General features: G+C 59.8%; 3 protein-coding genes across 10 annotated transcripts in view; 2 read left to right on the forward strand and 1 right to left on the reverse strand.

The window, feature by feature from the left end:
* The first annotated feature begins 216 nt into the window (after positions 1–216).
* On the forward strand, positions 217–8,219 carry KIFC2 (kinesin family member C2). 3 transcript variants are annotated; one of them, XM_032760812.2, is made up of 18 exons: positions 217–635; positions 876–954; positions 1,075–1,226; positions 1,318–1,456; positions 1,600–1,745; positions 1,829–1,894; positions 1,973–2,101; positions 2,443–2,520; positions 2,650–2,764; positions 2,839–2,948; positions 3,384–3,492; positions 3,604–3,761; positions 6,033–6,137; positions 6,229–6,350; positions 6,452–6,575; positions 6,669–6,798; positions 6,887–7,143; positions 7,235–8,219. In XM_032760812.2, exons 1-18 carry the CDS (start codon positions 537–539, stop codon positions 7,490–7,492), a joined length of 2,376 nt encoding a protein of 791 aa, XP_032616703.1. In that variant the 5' UTR covers positions 217–536; the 3' UTR covers positions 7,493–8,219. The 3 variants fall into 3 exon arrangements, with proteins under 3 accessions (XP_032616703.1, XP_032616701.1, XP_032616702.1); XM_032760810.2 differs by having other exon boundaries at positions 2,839–2,894; positions 6,887–8,219; XM_032760811.2 differs by lacking the exons at positions 2,650–2,764; positions 2,839–2,948 and having other exon boundaries at positions 6,887–8,219.
* Positions 7,834–11,129, reverse strand: FOXH1 (forkhead box H1). Of its 2 annotated transcripts, XM_032760815.2 has the most exons (4): positions 11,034–11,129; positions 9,687–10,381; positions 9,264–9,368; positions 7,834–9,163 (listed from the first exon to the last, which is right to left on the reverse strand). In XM_032760815.2, exons 2-4 carry the CDS (start codon positions 9,858–9,860, stop codon positions 8,342–8,344), a joined length of 1,101 nt encoding a protein of 366 aa, XP_032616706.1. In that variant the 5' UTR covers positions 9,861–10,381; positions 11,034–11,129; the 3' UTR covers positions 7,834–8,341. The 2 variants fall into 2 exon arrangements, with proteins under 2 accessions (XP_032616706.1, XP_032616705.1); XM_032760814.2 differs by lacking the exon at positions 11,034–11,129 and having other exon boundaries at positions 9,687–10,597.
* Positions 11,130–11,763: 634 nt separating this feature from the next.
* Positions 11,764–18,892, forward strand: part of PPP1R16A (protein phosphatase 1 regulatory subunit 16A) — a 28,489-nt gene continuing 21,360 nt past the window's right edge. For 2 of the 5 annotated variants that reach the window (XM_058443832.1, XM_058443831.1), the window contains exon 1: positions 11,764–11,922. The gene's annotated coding sequence lies outside the window, so the exon portion shown is untranslated. Of the gene's footprint in view, positions 11,923–12,160; positions 12,349–18,892 lie in introns of those variants that run through there. The other 3 variants (XM_032760825.2, XM_058443834.1, XM_058443833.1) reach the window with 3 other exon arrangements.

Below are 18,892 nucleotides of genomic sequence, written 5' to 3' on the forward strand. Positions count from 1 at the left end.
GAGAGGGAGGGGGTCTGGGCGAGGATGCGATGAGGAGGGGTCTGGGCGTGGCTGTGGGGGCGGGGACTGGGCGGGGCTGCAAGGAGAGGGGTCTGGGCGAGACTGAGAGGGGCCGAGAGGGGAGGAGCCTGGGCGAGGCTGCAAGGGACGGGGTTTGGGCAGGGCTGCAGGGAGGGGAAGGAGAACCCCCGCGTGTTGAAGGCTCCGCGAAACCGGAGCGGTGGGGGACTACGCGGAGGTTGGGAGGGATTCCGAGAGGAGGGTCGCGGGAACCGTGAGCGCTCTCAGCCCGGTGTCCGCGGTGTAGGGGTTGGGGCGCGCGGGGCGGCGCCGTGAGAAACGGCGAGTCTCCAGGTGCGGCTGCGGGCACCTGTTTCTAGTACCCCAGTCCCCGCGCTCGCCCTCGAGCCGTGGGAGCCGGGCCGTGGGGGCGGCCGTCGCGAGCATGCGCACCGGCACTGCGGCGGGCGGGCGCCGACTCTGGGCGCGGGGACGCGGGGCGGCGCGAAGCGGGCCCTCTGCCGCCCCGCGCTCCCATGTACGCCTTTTACTCGCTGCTAATCTACATCTTCTACAGCCTCTTCCGCAGGGATGGTGGCGCCGCGGCGGCCGCGGAGCCTGGGGACCCCGCCCAGGTGATCGGGGCTGGCCGTGCAGCCCGTCGTCCCCCGCCGCCTGCCCCACCCCCACGCCGAGGTTCCCGGGGCGGGGGCGGGCACGGGGCGCGGGGCGACGGGGCCATGCCGAGGACCCTCGGCTCGGCTCCGGTGCTGGAAGCGTAGACTTCGGCCCCAATCCTCCGGCCCGGTTCGCGGAGAGAAGGGGCCAGCAGGCTGCCTGCCCCCTCCTCAGGGGCCCCCCTGCCCCCTCCCTAGAGAGCCCGCAAGCCCCGGGATCGCCGGCGCCCAGACCTGCCCTCGCCAGAGCTGTGGACCGAGCTGACCGGCCTGGCCGGTAGGTGCGGGCTGGGAGTCCCGCGGTGCGAGGGCGGTGCCGGGACCTCCCAGGGAGGGGCGGAGGCCTGGCTCCAGCAGGTGAACCGAAATGTCTCCCGCCCTCCTCTCTGACCGGCAGGCAGCTCCGAGCTTGAGGATGGGTCGGAAGGCGCAGCCGAGGGCCGTGCGGCCGCGGTGTCCCTGGAAGAGGCCCTACTGCGCCTCGCCGAGTTCCTCTCTGTCCAGCTGGGGGCGGAAGAGAGCTGCGGGAGCCCGGCCGACCTGGGCCAGGTGAGCGCGGCGGAGGGGCTGCTGGCAGCTACCACCTGCGCCGGCCTTCCTGGCTCTCACAGCCTTGCTCTGATTCTTGTCTTCTTCGCAGTCTGGCGAGGTCCCCCCACTGTTGACAGTGACCAGCCAGCTCTTGGCCCTTCTGGCATGGCTTCGAAGCCCCAGGGGGAGGCAGGCCCTGCTCCAGGGGACTCAGCCAGCCCCTCGGGCCCGGCCCCCCTCTCCAGATGGTGAGTAAAGGACAGTAAGTTGAAGAAGGACTCTGGAGGGAGCAAATCCCGGTAGAACCTGGGCGGCCTGGAGTTCGGGGTCCTGTTCCGGAAGATTTGGACCAGAGACCTCTTCAGTGCTAACTGGGCCCACCCTACTCCAGGATCCACATCCCAAGAAGAAAGCTCTTCCCACTTCGCCACAGTCCCAGGCGAGCCACTGGAGGATGAGGCCCAGGGACAGCAGCCGCTCCAGTTGGAGGAGGATCAGAGGGCGTGGCAGCGGCTGGAGCAGCTCATCCTGGGACAGGTGAGGCTCCAGGAGCCAGAAGGGATTGGGGGCTGGGTCGCCAGAAAAAGGAGGTCCACCCTGTTTCTCTTACTTCTCCCCAGCTGGAGGAGCTGAAGCAGCAGCTGGAACAGCAGGAGGAGGAGTTGGGTCGACTGCGCCTGGGCGTGGTGAGGCTGCGGGGGACCTGGTAGGGCCGGGCACGGAGGGGGTGCTTCAGGTGAGTGCCGAGGCTTTCTGTCCACCAGGGGGCGACAGACTCAGAGAAAAGGGTTCAGCATCTGACCCTGGAGAACGAGGCCCTGAAGCAGAGCCTGAGCCTCATGCGGGACCTCCTGTTGCACTGGGGCTCCGGGCCCCCCATCAGGGCTCCGCAGGTACTCTGCTCCCGAGATGCAGCCGTTCCTGCAGCCTGGGGCTCTTGCACACCTGACATGCAGCCACAGGGCTCGAACCTCCTCAGGACCTCCTGGGATGGTCTGTGCAGGGCAGCCCCATCAGGGAGGCTGATGCCCATGGGAGGACCCCCCTCTCCGTGGCTCCTCTGAGTGGCTGACCCCAGGAGAGCAGAGGGACCGTGGGAAGGAGCTCTGCGTGGAGTTGGGAGGCATGGGTTCACAGCCAGCTCTGCCCACCTCTTGACTTGACTTTCCCATCTGTGAAATGGTACCGCAGACCGTTCCTCTCTGAGTCCCTCCTGGCCCCCACCCTCCCGCAGGAGGAGGCGGAGGCATTGGTAGAGCTCCAGGGCCGGCTTCAGGAGGCCCAGGACACCACAGAAGCCCTCCGAGCCCAGGTGGGCATGGGGCCCAGGGATCTGTGGCTCAGGGGTGAGGAGGGCCGGGGTACTGGGAGAGGCTTACCTGAGGCAGGGCCTGGTAAGTGCCTGTTTCCTCAGTGACAGGGGTGGGGTTGGGCGGGGCAGCTGGGGGTGCAGGAGGTGCAGCTGCAGGGCCTTCAAGGGGCCCTCCAGCAGCTCCAGCAGGAGACAGAGCAGAACTGCAGGCGTGAGCTACAGCAGATGCATGGGCAGCTGGCAGGTAAGGACTGGGGCTGGGGCTCATGGGAGGCCCTGGAGTCTGGGCCTTCCCTTTCAACAGACTTCCCTCTCCAGGACTTCGGGCACGGATGGCCAGCCTGCGTCAGGGCTGCGGGGACCTCCGAGGTTTGGTCAGCACCTTTACCCAGAGCTGTCAGGGTTCGCTGAGTGAGGCCCGGGGCCAGGTCAGGACCCCTCCCTGCCTAGCCCCTCCTCTCTGGGCAGCCTATTCACTGTTCTTCTGACAGGGGCGCTCCTGGGGAGTTGGCTGTACTAATAAGTGGGGCTCTGGAACCCAAACAGCTTCTGTGTGACCCAGGGTGGGACTTCACTTCTGGGCCTTGTTTTAATTCTGTGCATACTTGGGTGACAGTAAACTCTTAAAGCATTGCCCAGAAGCACGGAGGAGACAGAATGTGGTGTCCCTGCTTGCCATTCCTGGGCTTTATCCTGGGGTTACTGAATGATGTCCCCAGGGGCCCAGAGCCACTGAAAGTTGTGGCTTAGTACAGCTGAGCGGCCCTGTGGGGGCTCCCTGCTGCTCTCAGGACCCTCCCACCCCCCCACCTCCGCAGCTCCTTGGCTGACCCCTTTCTTTCTGTACATCCCTGTTGCCTCAGGTGTCCTGGGCCTTGGGGGCACTGTCATCTGGAGGGCCTGGTACTCAGCTCCCTGAGGGGCAGCAAGGGCCCCCAGCCGGATGCCCGGGGCGGCTGCCAGAACTCAAGGGTATGACAGGCTTGGGAGCCCAGGGCGGGCAGGGAGGGCGGCTGGAGGAAGTACAGCCTCTCTGTGCTTTAGGGTCTGCGAGGCATTCCGCTGACCTGATCCCCACTGCAGGAAATATCCGTGTGCTGTGTCGGCTGAGGCCAGGGACATCCTCCAGCCTCGTGAGCGTGGAGCCTGGCCCAGGGGGCACTGTCACCACTTGCTACCGGGGGCGCCATCGTCGATTCCGCCTAGACTGGGTCTTCCCTCCAGATGCCAGCCAGGAGGAGGTGACAGCCTGCCTTTGCACCCATCCTGACCCTTTCTCAGAGTTCCCTGAAGAGCAGGAGAGGCTCCAGTTTCCCCTTCTCAGTCTGGCTGTCCACCTGGAGGAGAGAGGGTGGCTGGGCTGTAGCCAGGAAGGAGAGGGAACCGAGGGGGCTGGGAAGCAGGGCAGGCAGCCCAGCTTGGTGCCTCCTCCTCCCAGGCTTCACTGCCTGCCCACTCCCCTTTGCTGGGGTCCAGGGTCTGCCGGGCTATGAGGCCCCTCATTGCTTTGTGGCCCCAAGGCAGGTGGTGGGTGGTGGGGGCCATGGGTGAGCAGGCAAGCTTCTAGTCTTAGTGTGCTCTCTCTGCCTTGCCTGGATCCCACTCTGCTTCCTTACCCTTTTTCTGCCAGACACCTGTGGAAAAGCAGGGGCTCCAGCCCCAGCCCACCCCACCTTCATACACATTTTCATCTGCACGTGCCCTTTGCTGCTAGAGCTCCCATAGCTGAGAAGATGGCAGCTCAGAGCCAGGGGAGACTAAGGGGCAGAATGGCAGCGACTCACACCCAGGCTGCCTGCCAGCCTCACAGGGACAGGGGGACGACTGCCCAGCAGGTGACCAGGGTCACCCTGATTCCCGCTTTTCCAACCACTTATTTCTTCATCCTACACATTCCTCTGGCCTTAGCCCCACCCCAAACTGCAGCCCTGCGCAGGGCATGCCTTGTGCACTGTCCTCTGGACAGCCGTCCTGGACAGGGTCCTCTAATTCAATGTGTCTCAACCAAAGGCATCTGTGGACAAGCCCCTCATCTGTGTTCCTGTTTCTGCAGTGGTGCCATGATGTGCTCCTGAATGTCATCCACAGTACCACCTCCATGCAATCATGGAATCTCAGTGACCACACAGAACACAGAATTCTAGATTCTAGCCTTGTGGCTGTCTTCAAACAGAGCTGACAGTCCACCCTGTTACCAGCGACTTTCTGGGCATAAAAGCCAGCCATGTTGTTGCTCAAAAAACTGTTGGTGTCCAGTGCCAATGGGGTGAATGTCCCAACCTTGTGTCTCTCAGCACCTGTCTGTGCCTGGACGCCAGCAGGCCTGGCTGGTCACCATCCCCCGTACCTGCAGGCCCTTCCTGGGGTCATGCTTTGTGAGGCAGGTACTGCTGTAGCCCTCTGGGTGCACTCCCACGAGTGTTCACAGCAGGTGCCACGGCAGCCCTTACCTCTCACGGGAAACTGAGGCACAGGAAGGCCAATGAGTAAACTCCAATCATACCCGGGTTTGAACCGAGCAGTCACACCCCAACATCTGGGCTCTTTTTTTTTTTCTTTATTTTTGAGATGGAATCCCACTCTGTCGCCCAGGCTGTAGTGCAGTGGTGCGATCTCGGCTCACTGCAACCTCCGCCTCCTGGGTTCAAGCAATTCTCCTGCTTCAGCCTCCGAAGTAGCTGGGATTACAGGTGTGTGCCACCATGCCCGGTTAATTTTTGTATTTTTAGTAGAGCCAGGGTTTCACCGTGTTTGCCAGGCTGGTCTCGAACTCCTGACCTTGTGATCTGCCTGCCTTGGCCTCCCAAAGTGCTGGCTGGGCTTACGGGCGTGAGCCACCTTGCCCAGCCCATCTGGGCTCTTTTAAACATTTAAAAAAATTTTTACTATATATATATGTATATATTTATTTTTTTTTTGACAGAGTCACACTTTGTCATCAGGCTGGAGTGCAGTGGCGCGATCTCAGGTCACTACAACCTCTGCTTCCTGGGCTCAAGAGATCCTTCCACCTCAGCCTCCCGAGTAGCTGGGACCACAGATGTGCAACACCATGCCTGGCTAATTTTTGTAGAGACAGGGTTTCACCATGTTGCCTAGGCTGATCTCAAACTCCAGAGCTCAACCAATCCACCCACCTCGGCCTCCCAAAATGCTGGGATTTTTCTTTTTTTCATGTTGGCTTCCACATTAGGGACACCACACCTGCGCTCTTAACTGCTGTCCCCAGGCCGCCTACATGGTCTGCAGGACTCCAGAGCCTCTGCATAGGCTGTTCCTCTTCTCACTGCGTCTTTTCCCTTCTTTGCCTGGCAAATTCTTGCAAGCACCACCTTCTCTAGGGAGACAGAGGGTCTCTGTAGGACACACCCTCCCTATGGTCGCTTAGAGCCATTCTCCCAGGGGACTAGGCTCTGCTCACACCTGCCTTCACGGCACTCCCCACCCCACCAAATAGGTCATAAACAGGCAGTGTGGGGAGGACTCGAAACACATTCTCCCGCCTCCCCCAGGTCTTCAGAGAGCTGGAACCTGCGGTGCTGTCCTGCCTCCGAGGCTACAGCGTCTGCATCTTCACCTATGGCCAGACAGGGACCGGGAAGACCTACAGCATGGAGGTGGGACAGAGCTCACGCCCCCGTGGGGGAGGCTCCAGGAGCCCTGCATGACTTGGATGTGAGCCCAGTGTGCACCCCACCCCATTCTCAGGGCCCTCCTGAGGACCCCGGCATAGTTCCTAGGGCGCTGCAGTCGCTGTTCCGGGAGATGGGGGCCGGCCGGCAGCACCGGGTGACACTCAGCATGGTAGAGATCTACAATGAGGCTGTCAGGTGGGCTACTCCACCAGGGAGGCCTTCTCCCCACCACTGGCCCAGGGCCCTTCCGGATTTCCAGAGAACTCTGGAACCAAGACTTTCCCCTTTCTCACCAGGGACCTCCTTGCCCCAGGACCTCCCGAGCGCCTGGCCGTGAGGCAGGGCCCAGAAGGCCAGGGCGGGATCCAGGTGGCTGGCCTCACCCACTGGGACGTGCCCAATCTAGAGACGTTGCACCAGGTAGGGCTGCACCGCCCTCCGAGACCCCGCCCCGTGCTTCCACTTTGGGGCGAGGACCCTGCACCTGACCAGCCCTGTCGCTCCGCCTTCCAGATGCTGAAACTGGGGAGGAGCAACCGGGCCACCGCCGCCACCGCCATGAACCAGCGCAGCTCCCGCTCGCACGCCCTGGTCACGCTGACGCTGCGCGCGGCGTCTCCACCGCGCGCTCCAGGCACCGCAGGTACCACGGCCGGTGCCTGAGCCCTGCGGAGTCTCCAGCGCACCCGAGGCCCGGCCTTCCCCCATGTCGGGCTCGCTTGCCCCTCTAGGCACGCTGCACCTGGTGGACCTGGCGGGATCCGAACGCGCACGGAAGGCAGGAGCGGCCGGCCCGCCGCGGGGAGACCCAGACGGCGCCCGGCGCCTGCGGGAGGCCCAGACCATAAACCGCTCGCTGCTGGCGCTAGGAGGCGTGATGGCCGCACTGCGGGCCCACCGGCCGCACGTGCCCTTCCGCGACTCGCAGCTCACGCGACTGCTGCAGCCGGCGCTGGGCCCAGGCACCACCGCGGTGCTGCTGCTGCAGGTGGGCGCCGGGGCGGCGCAGGCGCGGGGCAGGTGTGTACATGCCGGTCGCCACCCACCCGGGCCCGCCCACCCGCGCCTCTTGCCCGCAGATCTCCACGCGGCCGGAGGATCTCGGGGAGACAGTCTGCTCACTCAAGTTCGCCGAGCGAGTGGGTCAAGTGGAGCTGGGGCCAGCCCGGCGCCGCAGGGTCCCGCGCTCCTCCGGGACGCCCTCCTCCCTCAGTACCGACACTCCGCTCACCGGGACCCCCTGCACCCCTACGCCGTCCCCTGGCAGTCCTCCATGCCCCAGTCCCGACAACGGCTCAGGCTCGGCCCTCGCGCCCGCAGAGGGCCTGCCCCTGTAGTCCTGGGTCGCGGCCCTGCCCATGGGGTCTCAGGCCAGGTCTCTGCTGGCAGAGGCGGTAGTGAAGTCCCTGTACCCCGTCTCCCAGGGCACAAGCTCCCCAGCCTCTTTGGATCCACTGTCCCTGAACTCCCAGAGTCACCCCTCCACCTCCGCAGCCAGTGAAGTGTGTTGTGCCTGGTGAAGTGATCACCCCCCGCCCCCAGCCCTGCATCAGGCCACAGGTCTTGGCTTCCTCCTTATCACCATTTGCTGTTATCACGGCACACAGCAGGGAATCCCAGGCCCCCCGCCAAGTGGTTACCCAAGTCACCACTCCTGACCCAAAAATCAGGCATGGCATTAAAACCTTGCAAATTCCTTTACTGTTACCCTCCCCACCACCAGGACCATGTAGGGTGCAGTCTTTACTCCCTAACCCCTTTCCCGAAAAAGGTGCTACCTCCTTCCCAGACAGATGAGAGATGGCAGGACTTCAGGCTGGACCCACCATTGGGCTCTCCCTCCCCCAGCCTGGAGCACGGGAGGGGAGGTGACGGCTGGTGACGGATGGATGGGTAGTGGGCTGAGAAGAGGGGACTAGGAAGGGCTATTCCAGGCTCAGCCCTGCCCCTCCAGCCCTGCCTCTGAGTGTAGGAGAAACAGAGGCATGACTGACCAGGGTGAGGGTTGTGCCCAGCTGGGCCACGGCCATGCGTGGGGTGGTCCAATAAACACCGTGGACTCCCGGCAAGGCTGCTGCCTGGTGTTTCGAGGCTGCTGTGGTCGCAGACAGCCGCCTCGCCTTGGCTCCCTGTCAACAAGGTGGGGGTGGGAGCGGGAGGGAGGAGCGGCCCCTGTCTTAGGAGCCTCACAGGCTGCACCAGGAGAGCAGCCAGCCTGGGCCAGGGGCCGCCAGGTCCCGAGGGTGGCTGACCCAAACGTCGTAGATGCTTTTGTTGGGTGGCACCCCCTGGAAGAGGGCGTCTAGATCGCAGAGCAGCCTTGGGGGCCCTCGGGTTTCAGGGGCCACCCCCCAGTAGGCAGGGCTGGTTGACGGTGGACATCGGGGACAGGAGGTGGGTGGTGGTGCCAAGGGCATTACCACATTGGGAGTGTAGATAGGCAAGTAGGAGGTGGGCAGCTGCCCCCAGAGGGAGGCCCTGTGTCCCCCGCTGGACAGTCCCCCAGGAACTGAGGTGCCCTGCAGTAAGTGGAGAGGCCAGGCCCTAGGCTCTGGGGAGAGGGTCGAGGGCCCAATGGCTCCCCCCTGCAGAGTCTCCCCCTCCACTCTCGTGGGGCCAGGAAGGGGGCAGAGGGGCCACAGAGGCCTCTCAGAAGAGGGAAGGGGTGGGGTGGGCACCGCCTCCTCGCCACTGTTCCCCGTGCCTGCAGGAACTGGGCTGTTCTGTGGAGCTAGGCCCGGCCAGGGTGCCCCCTCCCCGGACCCCCTTAACAGGGATTTGATGCTGAAGCCCTCGCTGGGTGGCGGCGGGGGACTGGGCGGCTGGTATGGCCGGCCGTGCAGCACGTAGGGGCCCAGGTCCTTAGCGAAGGCTCTACGCGCACCTCCGTTCTGCCAGCGCCTGCACAGGGCCGTGTTCTGCAGCCGTAGCGCCTCAGCTGGGATCAGGCTCACGTCGACCGCCCAGAAATTGCCCTTGGCCTGGGGCTTTGCAGGGTCCTTGGGCACCTGGGTGTGGGGGTCAGACATGGGTGGGGCTGCCCGACCTCGGATGCTCAGGACTTCCGCGCGCGCCCGGCCCCGGGGCTCCGACCCTGGCCTGCCCCACCTTGCGGAAGCATCGGTTGGAGGAAAGGTTGTGGCGAATGGAGTCTTTCCAGCCCTCGTAGTCTTCCCTGAAGAAGGGGAACACGGCCTGGACCTGACGGATGATCTGAAACCGCCAGGCGGCCGGCCGGCGCCGTGAGCCCAGACGGGGAGGGGGTAGCGCCCCACCCCTCCCCCACTACCGGACTCAGGGGCGCGCGGTGCCGGCCCCTGCGCTCCCCGAAGAAGGACATTTCTGCGCGGAAGGGCGGCAGAAGGGGCAAGGGGCTCCCGGAGAAGGGTCGTGCCTTGAGGCCCTCAGCTCTCAGGACTGGTCCCACTGGCATACCTGGGTGGGCTAGGAAGGGGTGGGGGTCAGGGCTTCAGCCTGGAGTGGGTGGGGAACGAGTCTGGGGAAAGAGAGTGGGGGCCGGGGCCCGCTTACCTGGGCCAGCTTCAGTCTGCGGGAGGGTGCGGCCTGAATCACCAAGGCGATCATGGCCAAGTAGGTGTAGGGGGGCTTGTCATGTCGCAGGTACCTCTTCTTCCTCCTTTTAGGGGGCTGGGAGGGAGACTCTGCCTTTGGGGGCCCCAGGCGGGAGCCGCTGCAGGGCCCCATGCGGGACGGTAGACAGCGTGGGCAGGGGCCTGGCCGGGTGGAGGGCGCAGGGCAGTGTAGGAGGTAGGGCCGGGACCTGAGGCCGGGCTGGGGCCTTTATCATTCGGATGGAAGGGGGAGGGGAGAGAAGGGAGGAAGAGGCTGTGGGGGAGGGGAGCATGCTGAGGGCTGCCACAATTAGCAGGTTTTGGTTAATCTGGAAGGGAGGGGCAGAGAGGATTCTAGTGGGGGCTTCTCCTGAAGCCTCAGTTTCCACCCCTGAGCTGCCCTTGGGTGGCCAGGCCCCGCTTCAAAGGGGCTGCGATGACCCATGGCTAGTTTGTCCCGTCTTCCCTGGCCAATTTCAGGACCCCATTTAACAGATGGGGGAGTAATTAGCCCATGCCAAGCTCCCAAGGAGTGGGGCGCCCCTGGAGTTCAAGACCTAGCAGCTAGTAGGCCCTGAACTGTGGGGGCTGGATACCCACCCAGGATATGATCAGGTGGAGCTTCCTGGAGGAGAAGGCCATGAAGCCCCCACCCTGGGAACAAAAGGGGGACACACTGACTCAACTGATTTCCTGGAAGTTGCTTCAGGAGCCCAGGTGGACCGCTCACCTCCTCCTCCCTAGCCATCTCTGCTCCTCCAGCCAAGCAAGGCTGGTATTATGTATCCTGCCCCAAAGCCCAGGTTCTCCTCCCTCACAAGGGGCAAGTTTGCCCAAGAGGATAGCAGCTCTGGGAATTAGCAGCGGTGGTTGGTGCTGGCACCAGGCCAAGGGCCCCCAGACACACGGGAGCCCAGGGATACACTTTTGCCCTTCACTCTGAGAATTCAGCTTTTCTTGTGCAGCCTCCGCCATGATTACCTCAAAGGGCTGAAAATCTGCAGCATACGGTGGGGTCCAGCACACCCCAAGGTGCGGAGGGGAGGGACAGGCAGCGAGTGTCCAGGAGGAGGCCTGGGCCACAAGGGTCCTTATAGGTGGGGTGCCACACTGCTCCTGCCCCCCACGCCCCTGGTCGGGTGGTGCCCCTTTTCCTTCTATCTCTGACTCTCTCCTCAGACCCCACGTGGTTTCCCTCAGGACTCCTGTCACCACCTCGACGCCGCTAGGGCCGTCTCTGCTGTGTTCCCTAGGTTATGGCTGCACAGTCCTGTGCTTCATGAGGCTAATACTTGTGGCTTCTTACCCCACTCGGTCAGCAAGGCGTCGTTCTTTCCTACAAGTGTTTGTTGTTGTTGTTGTTTTGAGACAAGGTCTCACTCTGTTGCCCAGGCTGGAGTGCAGTGGTGCGATCTCGGCTCACTGCAAGCTCCGCCTCCCGGGTTCACTCCATTCTCCTGCCTCAGCCTCCCGAGTAACTGGGACTACAGGCGCCCACCACCACGCCCGGCTAATTTTTTGTATTTTTAGTAGAGACGGGGTTTCATCGTGTTAGCCAGGATGGTCTCGATTTCCTGACCTCGTGATCCGCCCGCCTCGGCCTCCCAAAGTGCTGGGATTACAGGCCTGAGACACCGCGCCCGGTCTTCCATAAGTTTTAAGGCACCCCCCTCTCCACTGGAGCCTCCTTGGTGGGGCGCTGGAGGCTCCCCAAGTTCTGACCGCTCTTCTCCGACCGCACTGTCCCGGGCCCGAAACCACCCCCAAAGCTGCCACTCATTCCGCTGGCGCCCGTCCTGTTGCCCACGATGACTCGGTTTTGTCCAGCATAAATCAATGACCACCGTCCCGGGATCCTTGGAGCACTTTGAGCCATTCTCATCCCACCCGGGCCCCAAGGAGGTCCCAGCCGCGGAGGACTCGCCCGGCCGCCCGCAGCTGTCCCCGTGTTGGCCCCCGCCACCGACCGTCCCTCCCCGGGCCCCGCCCCCGACCGTCCCTCCCCCTGGCTCCGCCCCCGGCTCCCACGGGGCACCGCGGCTTCCGGCTGTGTGTAGCGCCAGCCGGAAGTGTAGCGTTGCCATGGCGAGGGCCGGGCGCGGGGCCCGCCCCCGCAGCGCCTCAGGGAGCGCGGGGCCCACTGACCTGCGGAAGCCAGCGGACCCACTTGCGCGGCGGTCGGCGCGGGGCGCGAGGTGAGGCGCGGACTCCCGGGTCCTATGGCGGGAGCGGAGCGAGGGAGAGGGGCCCCGGCCAGGGACAGCAGTGGCGGGCCCGGGAAGGAGGGGCACTGGGTCCACACCGAGAGAGGAGGCCGGGCCGGGGAAGGATGAGGCAGAGAGGAGGGAGGAGGCCGGGAAGGTCGGGAGGAGGAGGAGACCGAGGGGAGAGAGGAGGCTGGCGAGGGAGGACGCCGGGGAGGGGCCCTCGGGAGACGCGGCTGCCGGCACGCGGGCGCCCAGGGCACAGGTCCCGCCGGGCCGCCTTGGGCGTTGCTGGCTGAGGCCCAGGGCAGCAGATGCCAAGCGTCAGGAAAAGCAGGGAGCCGAAGGCTGCCGGTGGGCGCTTCACATTTTGTTCCAAGGCGAAGGTGTGTGGATTCTCCGCAGCCCGTCGGTCAGGTAGACAGCTTCGGAATTACCTTCATTTTTAGATGAGGAAATCAAGGCCGCAGAGAAGGGACTTACCCAAGCTTAAGCCTTGTGTGGGCCTTGGAGCTAGGCTGAAGGAGAAAGTGGAGTCTTTCTGGGGCAAGTGCCTTCAACTTTCAGGGATTCAAATGACCTCACTTGTAGTGCGGGGCGCCCGGACCACCCCTCAGGAATTAGGATCAGGGCAAGAATTACTAACTAAGCAAGCACCCCGCCTGGGAGGGAGTGTCCAGGACTGGTGTGGGCCCCTGTCTGTACCAGAGCGGAGGCCCCGGGCACGGTGGGATTAATTTCCATGGGTGCAGAGAGGGGAGCCGTGTACGGAGTCATTCTAGGCTTAGGGGAGACAGAGCAGTTAGCCCTCCCCAAACCTCTGTGCCTTCCTTTTCTTCCTGGATTCCTACCTGGGGGTGGAGGTGGAGGCGGGGGTACCGCTGCCTTTTTCAAAGCGTGTCTAGCCCAGCAGTGAGCCCTCCTGGGCGTCTTGGCGCCCCAGTTGCTTCCTCGACGTATTGGGGTTTCTCTGGGAGAAGGGTCTTGCCTGCAGTACCCTGGGCCTCCTGAAGAGGCCTCTAGCTGCGCTGCCTGATTCAGGGACCCAGGGCCACGACTCGCCGAGAGGAGCTCCGGCGGCGTGCGGCTGGGTTGCCTGAGGGGCTGGGGGCTGCCTGGTGGACTAGCACACTTGCTGGCTCCATGCTTGTCACTGTGGTGGACGCTCAGAGCTCTACAGAGCCAGCTGCCTGCCCCTGCCCCAAGTCCCCCGGGCTCGGGTTGGGATGGGGAAGGCTTTAGGAGGTCCTTCCCCCTCCTGATATTGGAGCTGGATTTCCTCCCTGTTGGCTGGGGCCATCCCTCGTGTCTCTTGATTGGCCTGTCCTGGCCTCATCCCTCACCTGCTTGGGATGCACCTGGACTCCGCTTTGCCCCGAGGGTTGCCTGGGCTGGCACCTAGCAAGGGGGCTCCTCCTGTATGACTGTACTTTGGGGTCTGTGTTCTAGGGATTCTTGAACCTCTGGTCTGAATGAACAGCCGATTGATACAGCTCTCCACTGCATGCAGCTTAGGAACCTGTGTCTCAGGTGACCCCACAGACTGTACCAGCACCCCCAGCTCCACCCTTGCTCTTCCCCGAGCGTGTCCTAACCCTAGCACTTGTGACACACCTACCCATTGGCCAAAATGAGAACTGGGTGGCAGTTCCAGGCCCTTCTTTCATGCCGAGGCTCTCCTGGCACTGGTGCACGCACACCTAAGTGAGGCCTTTTCGTCAGACTTGCTGGGCCAGGAGCTCGGAGCCTTCCACGTCGCATCCTGTGCTGGGACCCCTGTGCCAGAGGCTCAGTAGCTGTTCACCTGTTCAGCCCACTGCACTTAACTGAGTGCTTCCTGTGAGTCAGGAACTGGCCAAGTTCTTAGGATGCAGCAGGGAAACAAACAGTAACTGGCATGTCAAGAATTAAAACAAGGTGATGAGGTAAGAGAATGACAAGGTAACCACAGAAGATCTCTGAGGAGGTTGCACTTAAGATGTGACCCTAGTCCCAAGAAGGAGCATGCTGTCCTAAGATCCGGTGGAAGAACTTTCCGGACAGAAGGAGCAGCTGATGAACGCGGGGGTGATGATGAAGCTGGCAGCACCAAATAAATGTGCTAGACCAGGGGTTGGCCAGCTTTTACGGTGAAGGGCTAGGAAGTAAACATTTTAGGCTTTGCTGACCATGTGGCTTTCTGTTTTTTTGTTTGTTTGAGAGGGAGTCTCACTCTGTTGCCCAGACTGGAGTGCGCTGGCACGATCTCCACTCACTGCAACCTCTGCCTCCCGCGTTCAAATGATTCTCCTGCCTCAGCCTCCCCAGTAGCTGGGATTACAGGCACATGCTACCATGCCAGCTAATTTTTGTATCTTTTTTTTTTTTTTTTTTTTGAGACAGAGTCTTGCTCTGTCGCCAGGCTGCAGTGCAGTGGTGCGATCTCAGCTCACTGCAACCTCCGTCTCCCGAATTCAAGCGGTTCTCCTGCCTCAGTCTCCCAAGTAGCTGGGACTACAGGCACATGCCACCACGGCCAGTAATTTTTATACTTTTAGTAGAGATGGGGTTTCACCATGTTGGCCAGAATTGTCTCAAACTCCTGACCTCATTATCCTCCTGCCTCAGCCTCCCAAAGTGCGGGGATTACAGGCGTGAGCCACTGCGCCCGGCCCATACATTGATTTTTTACATCAAACTTTATTGAGGTGTAACTTACAGTAAGATGCACCTATTTTAATGGGTTTTCTGTGATGGGTTTTGTTTAATGGGTTTTGTCTGATGGGTTTTTCTTTGATGGAGTCTCACGCTGTGTCGCCCAGGCTGGAGTGCAGTGGTGCAATCTCAGTTCACTGCAAGCTCCACCTCCCGGGTTCACGCCATTCTCCTGCCTCAGCCTCCCGAGTAGCTGGGACTACAGGCACCCGCCATCATGCCCTGCTAATTTTTTTGTATTTTTAGTAGAGACGGGGTTTCACTATGTTGGCCAGGATGGTCTCGAACTCCTGACCTCGTGATCCGCCCACCTCGGCCTCCCAAAGTGCTGGGATTACAGGCGTGACCACCGCGCCCGGCCTGTTTGATGGGTTTTGTAAACACCGTCAATATAAAACATTTCCATTGCCCCCAAAAGTTCTCTCGTGCTCCTCTGTGGTAAGCCCTTCCTCATACCCAGCCCGGGCAATAGTGATCTGCTTTCTATTACTGTAGGTTTGGCGTCCCTTTTTAAGAATTTCACATCGGCTGGGCGTTGGGGCTCACGCCTGCAATCCCAACACTTAGGGAGGCTGAGGCGGGTGGATCACCTGAGGTTGGGAGTTCGAGACCAGCCTGACCACCATGGAGAAACCCTGTCTCTACTAAAAATACAAAAAGTTAGCCGGGCCTGGTGGCGCATGCCTGTAATTCCAGCTACTCGGGAGGCTGAGGTAGGAGAATCCCTTGGACGTGGGAGGCGGAGGTTGCGGTGAGCCGAGATCGCACCATTGCACTCTAGCCTGGGCAAAAAGAGCGAAACTCCGTCTCAAAAAATAAAATAATTTCACATCAATGGAATTACATGGAATGAATACTTTTATGTCTGATTTATTTTGCCAGACGACAATGTTTTGGAGATTCAAGTGGTTGTGTGTATCTGTAGTTGATTCCCTTTTTCTTTCTTTCTTTTTTTTGTTTGTTTTGTTTTTTTTGAGACAGAGTCTTGCTCTGTTGCCCAGGCTGGAGTGCAGTGGCACGGTCTCGGCTCGTTACAACCTCTGCCTCCTGGGTTCAAGCAATTCTCCTGCCTCAGCCTTCTGAGTAGCTGGGACTACAGGTGCCCGCCACCATGCCCTGCTAATTTTTTGTATTTTTAGTAGAGATAGGGTTTCACCATGCTGGCCAGGCTTGTCTCGAACTCCTGACCTCGTGATCTGCCCACCTTGGCCTCCCAAAGTGCTCGGATTACTGGTGTGAGCCACTGTGCCCGGCCGCTGCTTTGTTTTTTTTTTTTTTTTTTTTTTTTTTTTGAGATGGAGTCTCGCCAAGTGCAGTGGTGTCATCTCGGCTCATTGCAGCCTTGGCCTCCCCGGTTCAAGCGATTCTCCTGCCCCAGCCTCCCAAGCAGCTGGGACTATAGGCATGTACCACCACACCCAGCTAATTTTTGTATTTTTTTTTTTTTTTTTTTTTTTTTTTTTTTTTTTTTGAGACGGAGTCTCGCTCTGTCACCCTGACTGGAGTGCAGTGGCGCAATCTCTGCTCACTGCAAGCTCCGCTTCCCGGGTTCATGCCATTCTCCTGCCTCAGCCTCTCCGAGTAGCTGGGACTACAGGCGCCCGCCACCACGCCCGGCTAATTTTTTGTGTTTTTAGTAGAGACGGGGTTTCACCGTGGTCTCGATCTCCTGACCTCATGATCCGCCCGCCTCGGCCTCCCAAAGTGCTGGGATTACAAGCGTGAGCCACCACGCCCGGCCCTAATTTTTGTATTTTTAGTAGAGACGGGGTTTCTCCATGTTGGCCAGGCTGGTCTCAAACTCCTGACCTGAAGTGATCCGCCTGCCTCGGCCTCCCAAAGTGCTGAGATTATAGGCATGAGCCACCGCTCCTGGCCAGTTTATAGTTTTCTTATTTTTTATTTTATTTTTATTTACTTATTTTTTAGATGGAGTCTTGCTCTATCGTGTAGGGTCCAGCCCCACAGGGTCGGTGGGTCTCTCCCCGTGTGCGGCGATGAGAGAGTGTAGAAATAAAGACACAAGACAAAGAGATAAAAGAAAAGGCAGCTGGGCCCAGGGGACCACTACCACCAATGCGCGGAGACCGGTAGTGGCCCCGAATGTCTGGCTGTGCTGTTATTTATTGGACACAAAGCAAAAGGGGCAGGGTAAAGAATGTGAGTCTTCTCCAGTGATAGGTAAGGTCACGTGGGTCACGTGTCCACTAGACAGGGGGCCCTTACCTGCCTGGCAGCCGAGGCAGAGAGAGAGAGAAGACAAAGAGAAAGACAGCTTACGCCATTATTTCTACATATCAGAGACTTTTAGTACTTTCACTAATTAACTACTGCTATCTAGAAAGCAGAGCCAGGTGTACAGGATGGAACATGAAGGTGGACTAGGAGCGTGACCACTGAAGCACAGCATCACAGGGAGACGGTTAGGCCTCCGGATAACTGAGGGAAAGCCTGACTGGTGTCGGACCCTCCACAAGAGGTGGAGGAGCAGAGTCTTCTCTAAACTCCCCGGGGAAAAGGAGACTCCCTTTCCCGGTCTGCTAAGTAGCGAGTGTTGTTCCTTGACACCTTTTGCTACCGCTAGACCACGGTCTGCCTGGCAATGGGCATCTTCCCAGACGCTGGCGTCACCGCTAGACCAAGGAGCCCTCTGATGGCCCTGTCCAGGCATAACAGAAGGGTTCGCACTCCTGTCTTCTGGTCACACCTCACTATGTCCCCTCAGCTCCTATCTCTGTATGGCCTGGTTTTTCCTAGGTATGATTATAGAGCAGGGATTATTATAATATTGGGATAAAGAGCAATTACTACAAACTAATGATTAATGATATTCATATATAATCATATCTAAGATCTATATCTGGTATGACTATTCTTGTTTTATATTTTATTATACTGGAACAGCTTGTGTCCTTGGTCTCTTACCTCGGTGCCTGGGTGGCTTGCTGCCCACACTATCGCCCAGGCTGGAGTGCAGTGGCACAATCTCGGCTCACTGCAACCTCCACCTCCTGGGTTCAAGCAATTCTCCCTGCCTCAACCTCCCAAGTAGCTGGGACTACAGGCACATGCCAGCATGCCCAGCTAACTTTTTTTTTTTTTTTTTTTTTGAGACAGTGTCACTCTATCGCCAGGCTAGAGTGCAGTGATCTCGGCTCACTGCAACCTCTGCCTCCTGGGTTCAAGCGATTCTCCTGCCTCAGCCTCCCGAGTAGCTGGGACTACAGGCGCCCGCCACCATGCCCAGCTGATTTTTGTAATTTTAGTAGAGACGGGTTTCACCATGTTGGCCAGGATGGTCTTGAGCTCCTGACCTCATGATCCACCCGCCTCAACCTCCCAAGGTGCTGGGATTACAGGCGTGAGCCACTGTACCCAGCCTACTTTTTTGTATTTTTAGTAGAGACGGGGTTTTGCCATTTTGGCCAGGCTGGTCTTGACCTCAGGTGATCTGCCCCCCTCAACTCCCAAAGTGCTGGAATTACAGGTATGAGCCACCGCGCCCAGCCCAATTTTCATTTCTTTTGCGTATGTATCCAGAAGTAGGATATGCCTTCATTTTTACGTTGTGTGGCTGACGGAGTTACATTCTGTTCTGTAACCATAGTTCACATGTCAGTCTTTCTATCTACAGAGCCAGGCAGTGTGTGTAAAGTAGGTTTCCTCATCTGTGGGTCCAGTGTCCCAATTCCTGCCTCCTACAAATGATGTCCTTGGCTGGCTTCAAGTTCAAAGGCTTTCCTCCTGTTTCATGCATCATTAGTCTCCTTCATCACGTGAATTTTTTGAACTTTGTCATCCTATGTGTTGTGTCCTGTTTTCTTTACTTCTTTTTATTTATTCATTTATTTTTGAGACGAAGTCTTGCTGTGTTGCCCAGGCTGGAGTGCAGTGGCACCATCTTGGCTCACTGCAACCTCTGCCTCCTGGATTCAAGTGATTCTCGTGCCTTAGCTTCCCGAGTAGCTGAGATTACAGGTGCACGCCGCCATGACCAGCTTTTGTATTTTTAGTAGAAATGGGGTTTTACCCTATTGGTCAGGCTGGTCTTGAACTCTTGACCTCAGGTGATCCATCTGCCTTGGCCTCCCAAAGTGCTGGGATTGCAGGCATGAGCCACTGTGCCCGGCCTTTTTTTTTTTTTTTTTTTTAGACAGAGTCTTGCTCTGTTGCCCAGCAGTGGTGTGATTAGAGATCACTGCAGCCTCAAACTCCTGGGTTCAAGCAATCCTCCTGCTTTGGCCTCCCAAATGTTGGGATTATAGGT

The sequence above is a fragment of the Hylobates moloch genome, unplaced genomic scaffold, assembly GCF_009828535.3.
Source record: "Hylobates moloch isolate HMO894 unplaced genomic scaffold, HMol_V3 SCAFFOLD_9, whole genome shotgun sequence".
NCBI classification, from domain to species: Eukaryota; Metazoa; Chordata; class Mammalia; order Primates; family Hylobatidae; genus Hylobates; species Hylobates moloch.

What these genes read in the sequence shown, in the direction of transcription:
- KIFC2 (XM_032760810.2), top strand. Translation starts at nt 537, where the DNA reads ATGTACGCCTTTTACTCGCTGCTAATCTACATCTTCTACAGCCTCTTC. An exon ending in CGAGCTGACCGGCCTGGCCG is followed by an intron (nt 955 to 1,074) that starts GTAGGTGCGGGC and finishes TCTGACCGGCAG; the next exon opens with GCAGCTCCGAGCTTGAGGAT. An exon ending in CCGGCCCCCCTCTCCAGATG is followed by an intron (nt 1,457 to 1,599) that starts GTGAGTAAAGGA and finishes ACCCTACTCCAG; the next exon opens with GATCCACATCCCAAGAAGAA.
- FOXH1 (XM_032760815.2), bottom strand. Translation starts at nt 9,860, where the DNA reads ATGGGGCCCTGCAGCGGCTCCCGCCTGGGGCCCCCAAAGGCAGAGTCT. An exon ending in GCAGACTGAAGCTGGCCCAG is followed by an intron (nt 9,369 to 9,686) that starts GTAAGCGGGCCC and finishes TGGCGGTTTCAG; the next exon opens with ATCATCCGTCAGGTCCAGGC. An exon ending in CCAACCGATGCTTCCGCAAG is followed by an intron (nt 9,164 to 9,263) that starts GTGGGGCAGGCC and finishes CCCCACACCCAG; the next exon opens with GTGCCCAAGGACCCTGCAAA.